Genomic DNA, 16,166 nt, shown 5'->3' on the forward strand with positions numbered 1-16,166 from the left:
GCCTCCCAACTGGAGTTACAAGTGTGCGTACGCCACCATGCCTGGCTTATTCTTTATTTTGGAACAGGATCTCACTATGTTGCAGAGGGCCTCACTAAGTAGCTGAGGCTGGCCTCGAACCTGAGATCCTATCTCAGCTCTCAAGTACTGGAATTATAAGTATGCATCACCACACCCAACATAGAATTACCTTAAATTCTTTCTATTGTTGTACAATTTTAGTCATTTGTAATCAGACTTATTGCAAAGTTCAAATAACATAGAAAATGAATTTACCTCGAGTAAAATGAATAGTTTTTCTTCCTCTTTTCAGTCTTATTGTCCATGTTTTAACAGTTGTGACCGTGTGGAGGGTTTCTCTTTATATGACTTCTAACTTTTGAAAAGATGTTTAGCTTTTCTATCAGTTAGGGAAACATCAGACTGGCCAAAATTTTGAAAGAGATACCCAGTACTGGTGAGATTGTGGGAAAAATTAATACATATTACTATTAGTAAGGATTGCAAACTGAATTTCTTGGAAAGCAGTCTGTCATGTTTGTTAAAATTGAAAGTGTTTGGCTATCTAAAAGGGGAATCTTGAATGAAGTTTGACGACTTAATAAGGAATACCATGTACCTATTTATTCTTTTTTTTTTTTTTTTTTTTTTTTTTTTTGGTGGTACTGGAGGTGGAACCCAGAGGCTTTCTACCTCCGGGCTATACTCCCAGACCCATTTTATATTTTATTTGGAAACAGGGTCTCACTAAGCCAGTTGAGGCTGGCTTGGAACCTGCGCGATCCTCCTGTCTCAGCCTCCCAAACACGGGGGATTTCAAGCGTGCGCCACCACGCCCAGCAACCATATACTGAAGGGTCCAAGAATTGCCCACCAACCCAAATATCGAAGGACTCACAAGAGATGTAAGAATGCAAGCGAGGTTTATTGTCCCGGCTAGCCAGGGGTCGAGACCAAGACACTATGGCCGAGGTTCGACCCCTCCCCACTCCACGCTCTGAATTTTATAACCCTAGGAGGGAGTGGTTACACATGAGGGAGTGGTTACACACGTCAGAGCCCGCCAACCTTAGAATACAACCAATCAGATACAAGGACAAACAAGTACAACCAATAATTTTAAAACATGCATCCACACACGGCAGAGCCTGCTCTGCCTTTCCCACCCACCTTGGCTGGGCCAGGCTCATCTCTGCACTGAAGAACAGATTATCTCTGCACTGGAGAGCAGATTAGCCTGGCCTTGTTTGCTGATCTAGCTCAGAGATATGGGGATGGGGTCCCATTTACAAAGACCTTGGCCGGCAAGCTGGAGATTAGAGGCTTTGACCTTGTGGGTCCCCTACCCTTGTCCTTGGATGGATCTTGATTTTATTTCCAATCCTACCCTACTTCTATCTTAACTATATTTTAATACCTTATTTCTAATCCTAATATGGGAGAAGACTTCTCTAGTTAACTTCTCATATAGGGGGGGAAAGCACTTCTTCCAGCCTGCTTTCCAGCACCCCTACAATACCTATTTAAAAGAAGGCAATAGCCAGGCATGGCAGCACATACCTATAATCCCACTACCTCAGAGACTGAGACAGGAGAATCACAGGCTTGAGGCCAGCCTCAGCAACTTAGGAGACCCTCAGCAAGTTAGCAAGACTGTTTCAAAATAAAACGTAAGCCAGGCGCGGTGGCGCACGCTTGTAATCCCGCACTTGGGAGGCGGAGACAGGAGGATCGCGGAGGTTCGAAGCCAGCCACAGTGGCTTAAGGAACCCTGTTTCCAAATAAAAGAAAAGTATAAAATAGGTCTGGGAGTGTAGCCCGGAGGTAGAAGGGCTTCCAGGAACCCCAGTACCACCAAAAAAATAAATAAATAAATAAAAATAAAAAGTAAAAAGAGCTGAGGTATATCTTGGAAGTAGAGTGCCTCTGAGTTCAGTCCCCAGTACAAAAAGAAAAAAAGAGCTGGGCATGATGGCGCACGCTTGTAATCCCTGCACTTGGGAGGCTGAAACAGGAGGTTTGCACAAGTTCGAAGCCAGCCTCAGCTACTTAGTGAGGCTCTCAGCAACTTAGTGAGACCCTGTCTCCAAATAAAATACAAAATAGGTCTGGGAGTGTATCCCAGAGGTAGAAAGCCTCTGGGTTCCACTCCCAGTACCACCAAAAAAAAAACAAAAACAAAAAACAAAAAAAGAAAGCAGTAGATGTATTGTTTTGGAAGGATATCCATAAAGTTAAGGAAAAACCATGCCGTGGAATGGTATACAAAAAGGACCTGTTGTTACTGATGCAATAGGCAGCATACTCACCTAGCCCTGTAAAGTTCTGCTCATGATATGTTGACTGATGTGTATTATAAGCAACATGCCATTAGATTTCTTGCATTCAACATCAGTTCTCTCAAGTTTTTACTTATTCCTTCCCTGTTTCTAAAGATTATCTGAAGTAATTTATTTAAAAGGTATTGCAGCCGGGCGTGGTGGTGCATGCTTGTAATCCCAGCATTCAGGAGGATCGCGGTTCGCGGACAGCCTCAGCTACTTAGTGAGGCCTCTGCAACTCAGTGAGACCCGGTTTCAAAATAAAGAATAAAAAATAGGGCAGGGGGTGTAGCTCGAAGATCTACTGGGTTCCATCTCCAGACCTGCAAAAAAAATAAATAAATAAAATAAATAAATAAATAAAATAAAAAATAAAAGGTATTGCAGCTGGGTGAGGTGGCACATGCTTCTAATCCCAGTACTTGGGAAGCTGAAACTAAAAAAAAAAAAAAAAAAATTGTGGTTTTACAAAAAATGAGTACTTGATTAAGATGTCTATTTGAGAATTATTTTAGCTGGAATATAAATTTTTTTCTGTTAATCAGAACCCATAACAAAATTTCTTTTCCTCCTTTCTTCATAAGTGCGCACTTGCTTTGTAAGTGATCTGAAGCGTGGACTAAATATCCAAGCTGCAAAATTTAATATTGATGGGAATAATGAGGTAAGTTAAAAGCAAGCATAAATATATCTTCTTTCCTCATAGGTTACAACATGTATAGTCTTATGGTTATGATATTTTTATTTCAGCGTCCTTCACCACCCCCAAATGTTGATTATCCATTAGATGGAGAGAAGATTTTACATGTTCTTGGATCAATCAGGTTAGACTTCAGTTTATATGAGCAAAATAGTAAGCTGAAAGAAATTCTCGGCTTTAGTGTTTCTGATTTAACAATTGAATGCTTTTTTATTAACCTCTTTTACTCATTAATTTTATTAAGCTCTAAACTGTGTATGTGTGTGCACCCATGCACACTACTAGAGATTGAACCCAGGGGCTACCTCCAAGCTACCCTCAACCCATTTTATGTTTATATTTTGAAACAGAATTTTCAATAGGTTACTGAGAGTCTCACTGCTGCAATTTAGTGAGACCCTGTTTCAAAATAAAGAAAAAAAAATAAGCCGGGCATGGTGATGCATGCTTGTAATCCCAGCGTTTGGGAAGTTGAAACAGGAAGATTGTGGTTCACGACAGCCTCAGCTACTTAGGCCCTTTGCAGCTCAGTGAGACCCTGTTTCAAAAAGAATAAACCGGGCATGGTGGTGCACACTTGTAATCCCAGCATTTGGGAGGCTGAGACTGGAGGATTGCAGTTCCAGGACAGTCTCAGCTACTACTTAGGCCCTCTGCAAGTCAGTGAGACCTTGTTTCAAAATCAAGAATAAAAAATAGGGCTGCGGGTGTAGCTAGGAGGTAGAATGCCCTTGGGTTCCATCCCCAGACCTGCAATAAATAAATAAATAAATAAATAAATAAATAAATAAATAAATAAATAAATAAATAAATAAATAAAATAAAAAATTAGGCTGGGGGTGTAACTTAGAGGCAGAATGCCCCTGGGTTCAGTTCCCAGTACCAAAAAGAAACAAAAAAAAAAAGAAAGAAAGAAAATATGTAAATGAATGACTATTTGTGTTACAGTAAAACTTTATTTGGAGAGATAAATATTGGGCTTGATTTCACTCAAAGGCTGGCTACACCCCACCCCTTTCTCTCTCTCTCTCTCTCTCTCTCTCTCTCTCTCTCTCTCTCTCTCTCTCCTCTCTCTCTCTCTCTCCTCTCTCTCTCTATGGTTCCTGGAAGCCCTTCTACCTCCAGGCTACACTCCCAGACATATTTTATACTTTTTTGTGTATGTGTGTGGATACAGGGTCTCTTAAGCAAGCACGGCTGGCTTTGAACCTGCGCGATCCTCCTGTCTCCACCTCCAAAGTGCAGGGATTACAAGCGTGCGCCACCACGCCCGGCACCGAGCTATATCCCCAGCTCTTATCTTTTTTTGGGGGGAGGGGGCAGGGTCTCTTAAGCCAGTGTGGCTGGCTTCATTTTTTGAAACAGGGTCTCACTGAGTTGCAAAGAGCTTCCCTAAGTAGCTGAGCCTGTCTGCGAACCATGATCCTCCAGTCTCCTCCCGAATGCTGTGATTACAAGCATGCGCCACCACCCCCGGCCTATTACTTGCTTTGAAGCAGGGTCTCCCTGGGTCTTATTAAGTTGCTGAGGCTGACCTTGAACCTGAAATCTTCCAGTCTCAGCTTCCCAAACTCTTTATTGTTTTTAAATCCCTTCCATCTCTGATTTATATGCTTTTTGAATCTTACTTTTACAGAATACTCTTTCTATTCTGTTATTGGGCTTGGGGGGTATAATTGGGCACATAATATATGTAAATTTACACATAATAATAGTAATAGGTAGCCGGGCGTGGTGGCGCACGCTTGTAATCCCAGCGCTTGGGAGGCGGAGACAGGAGGATCGCGCAGGTTCGAAGCCAGCCGTGCTGGCTTAAGAGACCCAGTTTCAAAAATATAAAATAGGTCCGGGAGTGTAGCCCGGAGGTAGAAGGGCTTCCAGGAACCCCAGTACCACCAAAAAAAAAAAAAATAGTAATAGGTAATACTTAGAGGTCACCTTCTATATTTCAGACCTTATTCTGTGAACTTACTAAATCCTCCTCTCAGGCAGGTGTGGTGGCGCATGCTTGTAATCCCAGTATTCAGGAGGGTGAGACTGGAGGATCTCTGTTCACAGATAGCCTCAGCTACTTAGTGAGGCTCTGCAACCTATTGTGACCCTGTTTCAAAATAAAGAATACAAAATAGGGCAGGGGGAGTAGCTTGGAGATAGAATGTCCTGGGGTTCAATCCCCAGACTCCCCCACATACACACATAAAATCCTTATCTCAGCTGGACGTGGTGGTATATGCTTGTAATCCCAGTACTTGAGAGTCTAAGACCGGAGGATAACAGGTTCGAGGCCATCCTCACCATAGTGAAGCCATCCACAGCTTAGTGAGACCCTGTTTCCAAGTAAAAAATAAATAAAATAAGGGCCGGGCGTATTGGCACATGCTTGTAATCCTCATGCTTGGGAGACGGAGACAGGAGGATCGCACAGGTTTGAAGCCAGCCTCTTTGGCTTAAGAGACCCTGTTTCCAAATAAAAAAAAATATAAAAAATAAGTGTCTGGGAGTGTAGCCTGGAGGTAGAAGGGTTTCTAGGAACCCCAGTACCACCAAAATAATAATAATAATAATAATAATAATAATAATAATAATAATAATGATAATATAAAATCGGGCTGGGGGTATAGCTCAGAGGTAAACTGTTTTTGGGCTCAATCCTCAGTACCACAGAAAATAAATAAATAAATCCTCATTTCAACCACTGTGAGGTAAGTACTATTACTCTCTGCATTTACAAATGAGACTACCTTGTAGTTAAATAATTATTTATTATCATAGTTCTGATACTTTAAAATATTGTGTCAATATAACTAATGGTTTATTTCATATCATATGATTCCAACAAAACACTCTTTTTTAATCTCATTAGAGATTCAGTTGTGGAAATTCTTTTTGAGCAAGATAATGAAGAGAAATCAGTTGCCACTTTAATACTGGATTCCCTTCTGCAGGTATTGTATTTTTTAAAAAGCTTCCCTTGATTTTAATAGTCCTTTAAGAGAAAGGTATTTCCTATATTTTCCTTGTTTCTTGCTTTTTTTTTTTTTTTTTGGTTTTTTGTGATGCTGGGCCTGGAACCCAGAGGCTTTCTACCTCTGGGATATACTCCCAGACCTATTTTATATTTTATTTGGAAACAAGTTCTCACTAAGTTGCTGAGAGCCTCACTAAGTAGCTGAGGCTGGCTTCGAACCTCTGCGATCCTCCTATCTCAGCCTCCCAAGTACTGGGATTACAAGCATGTGCCACCACGCCTGGCTAAATTGCAGAGGGCCGCTGGGATTACAAGCAGGTGCCATCACTCCCAGCTTACTTTTTTTGAAAACAGTATTTCACTAAGTTGCCAGGGCTGGCATTGAACTTGTGATCCTTCTGCCTCAGCTTCACAAGTAGCTGGGATTATAAGTGTACACTGGAAAACCCATCTTAGTACTATTTATTTTTTTTAATAGTTTACATATTTTTATTGTTGAATTTTTAGTTAATGAGTTTTACTTTGGCAATAGATATGGTACCTATATTTCATACCCAAGGATAATGACTGCTTTTTTCCCCACTTTTAATTTTGTACCTATTGTGGCTTGTTCCTTCAAATTCTCTCTAGTGTTGAATGTAAGTTCCTCAGAGCAAAGCCAGCATGCCTGTAGTCCCAGCTGTTGCACAGGGTAGCAGTTGGGTCACTTGAGCCCACAAGATTGAGGACAGCCTGAGCAGTGTCCCCATCTCAAAATAAGTAAATTCCATGGGGCATAGGGCCTCACTAAGTAGCTGAGGCTGGCTGCAGATGTGCAATCCTCTTGTTTTTGCCTCCCAAGTACTGGGATTACAAATGTGTACCACCATGCCCAGCTAAGAAAAGTTATTTCTTCTCATGTTCTTGGTCCAACTCAGCCATTCTACTTTGAAAATAAGGACACTCATATTACTGCCATAATACCTGTGGAATTGTAAATTCTACGCTGTTAGATTTTAAAACAGAAGCTGGCCGGGTGTGGTAGCTCACGCTTGTAATCCCAGTACTTGGGAGACTGAGATAGGATTCAGGTTTGTGAACAGCCTCAGCCAATTAGTTTGGCCCTCTACAACTTAGTGAGACCCTGTTTCAAAATAAGGAATAAAAAAAATCAGGCTGGGGATGTAGCTCCGAGTTAGAATGCCCCTGGGTTCAATCCCCAGCACCAAAAAAAAAAAAAAAAAAGCCACAAAAGCCGAGCATACTGGTGCACACTTGTAATCCTAGTACTTGGGATGCTGAGACTGGAGGATCACAGGTTCAAGGACAGCCTCAGGAATCTAGTGAGGATCTCAGAAACTTAGTGAGACCCTGTTTCCAAATAAGAAATAGAGCTGGGCATAGTGGCACACACTTGTAATCCCAGTACTTGGGAGGCTGAAACAGGAGGATCAAGTAAGTTCGAAGCCAGCCCCAGCTACTTAGAGGTTCTCAGCAGCTTAGTTGAGAACCTGTTTCCAAATAAAATAGGTCTGGGAGTGCAGCCCAGATGTAGAAAGACCCTGGGTTCTGTTCCTATCCCCAGTACCAAAAAAAAAAAAGAATGAGCTCAGAGGTAGAATGCCTCTGGGTTCAATTCCCAGTAAAACACACACACACACACACACACACACACACACACACACACACACTATGAAGCAGATTAAATTATAAAAATAATTTAAAATCTTTAAAGTTCTATGTCTGATAGCTGGGCATTGTGGTGCACACTTTTGTAATCCCAGTACTGCAGAGGCTGAGACAGGGGAATCTCAGATTTGAAGCCAGCCTCAGCAACTTAGTAAGACCCTTTTAAAAATAAAAAAGGTCAGCCGGGTGTGGTGGTGCACGCTTGTAATCCCAGGTTTGGGAGGCTGAGACAGGAGGATCGCACAGATTCGAAGCCAGCCTCAGCTACTTAGTAAGGCTCTCAGCGACTTAGTGAGACCCTGCTTCCAAATAAAATATAAAATAGGTCTGGGAGTATAGCCTGGAGGTAGAAAAGCCCCTGGGTTTCACCCCCAATACCACCAAAATAAATAAATGAAAAATAGATAGATAGATAGATAGATAGATAGATAAAAATAGGTCTAGCGGTGTATCTCAGAGGTAGAAGGCTCCTTGATTCCATCCTCGGTGTCATAAATAAATAAATAAGTAAGTAAATAAATAAATATATTTCTATATATAGTATGGCAGTATTGTGGTGGTTGTATTTGCTACATGAAAGAAGTGTTGCTGTCCTTTTTGGGTGCAAATGATGACCTTTTTGATCTGTACTAAATACTTCTGTATATTTCCTTCAGGAAATCAGTACTTAATCTAATTAAGGATGAATTTCTTTTTTCTTTCTTTTTTGATAACAGTGCCCAATAGACACCAGAAAGCAGCTAGCAGAGAATTTGGTTGTCATAGGTGGCACATCTATGTTGCCAGGATTTCTTCACAGATTGCTTGCAGAAATAAGATATTTGGTAGAAAAACCAAAATACCAAAAAGCACTTGGCACAAAGACATTCCGAATTCATACTCCACCTGCAAAAGCTAATTGTGTGGCCTGGTTGGGAGGTAAGAGTTTAGTTTTTAAAACATAATGATATATTATTGATTCCTAAGTGGGATTCTAATGCATGTATTAAAATAGATGAATCAAGCAGGGCATAGTAGCGCATGCTTGTAATCCCAGTACTTGGGAGGCTGAGACAGGAGGATCTCAGGTTTGTGGCCAGCCTCAGCTACTTAGTGAGGCTCTCCACAATTTAGTGAGACCCTGTTTCAAAATAAAGAATAAAGCCAGGCATGGTGGCACACGATTTTAATCTCCCTTAGGAGGTGGAGAAAGGAGGATTGCGCAGGTTCAAAGCCAGCAAGAGACCCTGTTTCCACATAAAAATATAAAATAGGTCTAGGAGTGTAGCCCGGAGTTAGAAGGGCTTCCAGGAACCCCAGTACCACCACAAAAAAAAAAGAAAAGAAAAAAAAAGGAGAATGCCCTGGGTTCAAAAAAAAAAGATGAATCAGCATTCAAAATTTCCCACTTAATAAATAGATCTATTAATAAATAGTTTAATAGTTTTCTTTCTTTTTTTTTTTTTTTTTTTTTTTTTTTGCAGTTCTGGGGATGAAACCCAGGGGCATTCAACCTCCAAGCTATACCCCCTGAACTATTATTTTATTCTTTATTTTGAAACAGGGTCTCACTAACTGGAGGAAGGCCTCAGTAAGTAGCTGAGGCTGTCCACAAATCGCAATCCTCCAGTCTCATCCTCCCAAATGCTGGGATTACAAACATGTGCCACCATGCCCAGCTAAATAGTTTTCATTGAACAATGACTTTTCTTTAAATTGTATTAATTTTCAGAATTATATAACTATTTCTTTTGCATTTGCAACTGTGATTTTAAGTAAATTTTATTAAATTAAAATCGTCCCTCAGGCTGGGTGTGTTAGTGCACACCTGTAAGCCCAGGACTTAGAAGGTTGAAATAGGAGGATTGTAGGTTCAGCAACTTAGACCCTGTTTCCAAGTAAAAAATAAAATAGGGCTGGGGATTTAGCTCAGAGGTAGAATGCCCATAGGTTCACTACCAAGTAACACAAAATCAAAAAACAAACAAACCAACAAAAAAAAACCATACACACACATTTTTTAAATTCCTTCTAAAGCTAGTGAGCCACATAGGAAAATTGGTCTCTCTCTTTTTTTTTTAATTTTACTTTGTGACGGAGTTTATTGAGCATTCTAAATAATGATCCTTTCACTGAAAAAAGCAAATAGCCTAATAATACTTTGAAGAGAAGAAAACAATTGTGAATGTATACAGTTGTATACATTATAGTATGAGTTATTATGCAGTTAGAGGTAGTAGGTACCAGGATCTTACATTGAGAGGAAAATTAATGACCACTATTTTAAAATGATAATACCAATTCTTATAAAATAGAATTTGGTCAATATGTAATTTTGACCTAGGACAAATGGATTTAGTAATTTTGGGGGATTTTTGCGCACTGGGGATTGAACTTGGGTATTCTACCTCCAAGCTACACCCCCTAGCCCCCTCCCCTTTTCTTTTTGGTGATACTATGGGTGGAACCCAGGGGCTTTCTACATCTGGACTATACTCCCAGACCGATTTTATATTTTATTTGGAAACAGGGTCTCACTAAGTTGCTGCAAGCCTCACTAAGTAGCTGAGGCTGGATTCGAGCCTGTGCGATCCTCTTGTCTCAGCCTCCCAACCACAGGGATTACAAGCATGCGCCACCAGGCCCGGCTCCCAGCCCCATTTTTTATTCTTTTATTTAAGACAGCGTTTCAAAGCCGGGCACGGTGGCTCAGGCTTGTAATCCTACCTTTTGGGAGGCTGAGACTGGAGGATCTGGGTTCAGGGACAGCCTCACCTAGTTAGTGAGGCTCTTTGCAACTCAATGAGACCCTTTTTCAAAAAAAAAAAAAAGAATAAAGCCGGCGTGGTGGTGCACGTGTAAGGAGGCTGAGACAGGAGGATTGCAGTTCGGGGACAGCCTCAGCTACTTAGGCCCTCTGCAACTCAGTGAGACCCAGTTTCAAAATAAAGAATACAAAATTGGGCAGGGGGTGTAGCTTGGAGGTTGAATGCACCTGGGTTCCATCCCCAGACCCGCAAAAAAATAAGAATAAAAAATAGAGCCTGGGGTGTCCCTCAGAGGTGGAATGCCCCCGGGTTCCATCCCCAGTCCCACAAAACAAACAAACGGGATTTTCAGCTGGTGGTTCACGCTTGTAATCCCAGCATTTGGGAGGCTAAAACAGGGGGATCCCGGTTCGAGGACAGCCTCAGCTACTTAGGCCCTCTGTAACTCAGTGAGACCTTGTTTCAAAATAAAGAATAAAAAATAGGGCTGGGGGTGTAGCTTAGAGATAGAATGCCCCAGGCTTCCATCCCCAGGACTGCAATGAATGAGTGAATGGCAGGGTTTCACTAAGTAGCAGAGGACCTCACAAGTAGCTGAGCCTTGAACAGCTGCAGGATCCTCCTTTCTCAGCCTTCCAAGTACTGGGATTACAAGTGTGTGCCACCACACCTAGCTATAAATTGTTTTTATGAAGACTGCTTTGTGCATCTTTTATAAAGTTTTCAATATAGAATCTTGGAATTTTAAAGGATGACTACTGGGTTTTGTAGTGCCATTTTATTTATTGACATGCAACCTTAGAGATATAGCAAGGAAAACTGATTGCATTTACATAATACACTCTTACTGATTGTATTTACACAAAATTGAAAGTACCTTACATCCCATTCTTCCTCACTTTCCTCCAGGCACAGTACTTGTTATCATATTTACTTTAACCTGTTAAAAGCCATTTAAGTTACTTTCAACCCAGGAATTAGGACATGTCCCATTATTCAAATACAGCATAATTGGAATTAATTTAGAGTGTGAATATGCAGTGCTGAATGTTACCAGTCCACTTTTTTCAGATAGTGGATGTATGTGTACTTAAAGTCTTCTAGTAAAAAGTTTTCATCTTAGTTATAAACATATTTTTACCACACAGGGGCTATTTTTGGAGCATTGCAAGATATACTTGGGAGCCGTTCTGTTTCAAAGGAATATTATAATCAGACGGGCCGTATACCTGATTGGTGTTCTCTCAATAACCCACCTTTGGAAATGATGTTTGATGTTGGGAAAACTCAGCCACCTCTGATGAAGAGAGCATTTTCCACTGAGAAATAAAAATATGATAAAAATTCAGCTTTGCCTCATTTCAAATAATTAAGCAATTACAAGCGAGTTGTACAAAGTATGTAGGATGCTCTATTATATGCAATTCTAGTGGAAGTGAGCATTTTTGTATTTATTCTTTGCTAATGTTTAATTTCGGTTTGTTTCTCTTATGTAGTAGTAAAATGGTAGCTGATGCTCATGAGATTTGTTGTATTTATATCAATAAATTATAGTTAAGTTTAATTTTAGAAGTTTGTTACATAGTCCAGTTTTCGAAAGGAGCAAGAATGTTCTGCCACAGTTCATATAATTTGTACTAGGCATTAAAGATTCCATTAATTTTATAATTTTCAGCAATTATTTCATTTAATAAGTGGTGTTAATCACCATTTAATGAATGATGTTATCAGTTATTTCAAAGATTAATGGGTATCTATTTTTAGAAAGTACTTTGGGTATTAAGGTTTGGTAGCAGGGTCAAGCATTTGTTGGTGTAGAGTGTAGAATTGTTCACTTTTAATTTTATAGTTTCTTTTAGAAAAATTTCTGCATTTCTAAGATTTCATTGTTTGTAAAGTTCTGTTTTGGGGGGAGGGTACTGGGAATTGAACCCAGAGGCATTCCACCTCTGAGCTACACCCCTATCCCTATTTTTTGTTCTTTATTTTGAAACAGTCTCACTAAGTTGCAGAGGCCTCACTCAGTAGCTGAGGCTGTCCTTGAACCCTGATCCTCCTGTCTTAGCTTCCCAAGTTCTGGGAATACAAGTGTGCCACCACACCCAGCTAGTTCTGTTTTCATGATGCCATTAATCGATGCATTTTTGCTTTGTATCTTCTCAGGACAGGAATTCTTTGAAATAAAACTCATTCATTGTTTAACTTTTATCTTTGTTTTTCTTCATTTGTTTTTAGTGAACTGCCTCTTGAAATTTTGCTAGTTTTATTTTTTCTAGGTACTTGTGAAGAAAGAGAAAAATATCTATGTGTACATGTATATGTATATATATTCATATGTTTGAAGACAGAGTAATCGATACATCTTCTGGTCTGTATGTCCCTAACTCCCTTCTGACAGTTTAATCTCTTTGATTTTACTTTTCTGAATCCTTCCTAGTTTTGCCATATCCTTTATGTATGAAGACACCAATACCAGCTAATATTTTAGAAAGCTAGTGTCTTGGCAGTAAAAATAGGAAAGGATTCATTTTTAGATTTGTGTGTATTACTTTTTAAAATACTTCTGAACTGAGTGCCGTGGCACACCCCTATAATCCCACACATGGTAGGTTGAGACGGGAGGATTACAGGTTGAAGGCCAAACTCAGCAATTTAGCAAGACTTTGTTTAAAAATAAGAAGTAAAAGGGCTGGGAGGTATGGCTCAGTCATTGAATACCTCTGGGTGCAGTCCCCAGTACCAAATAATAATGATAGTAACAATACTCCAGCACTACTTTGTGACTATATGCCATGTTAGTAGCCCAATACTTAAGACTCATTTGTTACCTATTCAGTGTCTTCCATGTACCTAGTATAGTTTTAGATACTCTAAGTGCTACAGCAGTAAAATACAGGCCTTTGCCCTTGGGTTTTGCAAGCTAGTAGAAATGATTATACTCAACAGTGTGGTGGGCACCATAGAAGGTTATTGATTGCTTTTTGTTACTGGTGTAGGTAATTCTGACCGGGTAGCTGAAAACCTCATGCAGTGGCTTTGACCTACTTTCTGAAGAACGAATAGGATTTTCGTAGTTGGGAGTTATTTCAGGTGTGTAAATGGAATTCTCTACACAACATTAAAGTGAGTGATTTGATTGCTGAATCCCAGGGTAACATTGCTGATTATAATTTTGGAAGTACATCTTGAAGAATTCGAAAACCATGGTAAATCAATAAATCAAAGTTTGCCAGGCATGGTGGTGCATGCCTATAATCCCAGAATTTAGAAGGTTGAAGTAGGAGGACTGCAAGCTTGAGGATAACATCAGCAATTTAGTGAGACTCTCAACAACTTAGCAAGGTTCTGTTTCCAAACTAAAAATTAAAGGCACTGAGTGTAAAGTCAGAGGTAGAATGCCCCTGAGTTTGATCTCTGATAGGTCAGGTCCCTCCCTTCCCTCATGAGACCTGCAGCAGGGACAGCAGGCAGAACCCCCAAAGCCAGAGCTGAGATGCCAAGATACTCCAGGTGTTTGGAGACTCTAAACATCAGGAGACTACAGATGTCGCTTCTGAATCGGCGGCATTCCCACACTTTAAACATCGGTACTCCTCTCCGCCATGTGACCGCCAACCTACCTGGACTACTGGCCCACTCTGCTGAGTGGCTCATCGGTCCCTTCCCCCGTGGCTGGCAGACTCGCCAGACGGCGCCGGTTGATTAAAACACTTTTAATAACCTGGTTGGTGTTTGCCTCCTTTGTGACTCCCCAGCTCAATTTCAAGGTTACAATCTCCAGTACCAAAAATAAAACTTCAAAGCCAGGTATGGTGGCCCACGCTTGTAATCCCAGCATTCGGGAGGTAGAGACCAGAGGATTGCAGTTCATGGACAGCTTCAGCTACTTAGGCCTTTTGCAAATCAGTGAGACCCTGTTTCAAAAATATAAAGACTACGAAATAGGGCTAGGGGTGTAGCTCGAAGGTACAATGCCCATGGGTTTCATACCCAGTACCGCAAATAAATAAAACTTCAGTTTAGACATCCATTTTCCTGATCTCTTTTTCTTAAAGGAGAAATTCCTCTGCAGCCTATCACTTTTCCACAGCACCCTTTCCTCCATCTTCCCCCTAAGCACATTATACCTGAGGTACTTCTAACTTTTACCTTGTAATTATTTCTATGCAGCTCTGTATGTATGTATATATGTATTTTTGTTACTGAGGATTGAACCCAGAAGCATAGCATTCTACCTTCAAGCTATACCCCCAGCCCGAACTACACCCCCTGTCCTATTTTTTATACTTTATTTTGAAACAGGGTCTCACTAAGTTGCAAAGGGCCTCACTAAGTAGTAGTTGAGGCTGTCTGTGAACCGCCATCCTCTGGTCTCAGCCTCCTGAATGCTGGGATTCCAAGCCTACGCCACCACGCCCGGCTATTATATCTTATTTTGAAATGGTCTCACTAGATTGCTTAGAGCCTCACAAAGTTGCCAGCTGGCTTTGAACCTGCAATCCTGTCTCATCCTCCCAAGTACTGGGATAACAAGCATATGTTACCACACCTGGCTGCAGTAACATAATTTTAAAAATTCTCTGCACTCATATTTGTCTTCTCTTGATGAGTTTAGATTATGAGAAATTTTTCATCATTGGGTAATATATAAAACAATATGTGTTTCTAATATAGAGCTTCATAACTATAAAGTGGCAGGCACCTAGTAAAACAGGTCCAGGAATGTTGGACTCTGTTATGGATTGAAATGTGTCCCACTAGCCGGGCGTGGTGGTGCACGCTTGTACGCTTGTAATCCCCACAGACAGGAGGATCACACAGGTTCGAAGCCAGCCTCAGCTACTTAGTGAGGCTCTCAGCAACATAGACCCTGTTTCCAAATAAAATAGAAAATAGGTCTGGGAGTATAGCCCGGAGATAGAAAGCCTCTGGGTTCCACCCCCAGTACCACCAAAAAAAAAAAAAAAAAAAAAAAAAGGTGTCCCACTAAAAGATAAATTGACGCCTTAACTTCCAGTGACCTCAATTGGAAATAGTTGTAGATGTAGTCAGATTAAAATGAGGTAAAGTGTCATGTAACCAAGATGCCTGGTAAGAAGAGGAAAATGCCATGTGAAAGAGGCTTACCAGGGAAACATGTCAAGACCAAGGCAGAGATTGGAGTTACACAGCTGATTGGTGACACCAGAAGCTAAGAGAAAGCTAAGGCAGAAAGCATTCTTTCAAAGAGCTTTTTGAAAGCATCGCCCTTGGTGACACCTGGGTTTCAAGTTTCTAGCCTCTAGAGCCATAAGAACAATAATAAATTACTGGGGTTTTTTTTTGTTTTTGTGGTACTGGGGACAGAACCCAGGGGCATTCTACTTCTGAGCTACACCCCAGCCGTATTTTTTGTTATTTATTTTGAAACAGGGTCTCACTGAGTTGCAAAGGGCCTAAGTAGTAGCTGAGGCTATCCTCGAACCCAGATCCTCCTATCTCAGCCTCCCAAATGCTGGGATTACAAGTGTGTACCACCACGTCGGCTCCAGGCTCTTTTTTTTTTTGGTGGTGGTACTGGGGGTGGAACCCAGAGGCTTTCTACCTCCGGGTTATACTCCCAGACCTTTTCTATATTTTATTTGAAAACAGGGTCTCGCTAAATTGCTGAAAGCCTCACTAAGTAGCTGAGGCTGGCTTCAAACCTGTGTGATCCTCCTGTCTCAGCCTCCCAAGCGCGGGGATTACAAGTGTGCACCACCACGCCCAGCAATTTTTTATTA

The 16,166-nt window shown here is 40.9% G+C and overlaps 1 protein-coding gene across 1 annotated transcript in view; it reads left to right on the forward strand.

Annotated features, from left to right (window-relative positions):
• The window catches only part of ACTR10 (actin related protein 10), a gene marked incomplete at both ends in the record, with an annotated part of 32,075 nt that extends 20,341 nt beyond the window's left edge, over window positions 1–11,734 (forward strand). Inside the window, 5 exons of the mRNA XM_080707614.1 lie at window positions 2,906–2,985; window positions 3,072–3,145; window positions 5,885–5,966; window positions 8,374–8,575; window positions 11,553–11,734. Coding sequence (XP_080563740.1) covers window positions 2,906–2,985; window positions 3,072–3,145; window positions 5,885–5,966; window positions 8,374–8,575; window positions 11,553–11,734 — 620 coding nt within the window. The remainder of the gene's footprint in view (window positions 1–2,905; window positions 2,986–3,071; window positions 3,146–5,884; window positions 5,967–8,373; window positions 8,576–11,552) is intronic.
• Between the last annotated feature and the right edge of the window lie 4,432 nt (window positions 11,735–16,166).

This window comes from Muscardinus avellanarius (assembly GCF_963383645.1).
Source record: "Muscardinus avellanarius genome assembly, chromosome: 12".
NCBI classification, from domain to species: Eukaryota; Metazoa; Chordata; class Mammalia; order Rodentia; family Gliridae; genus Muscardinus; species Muscardinus avellanarius.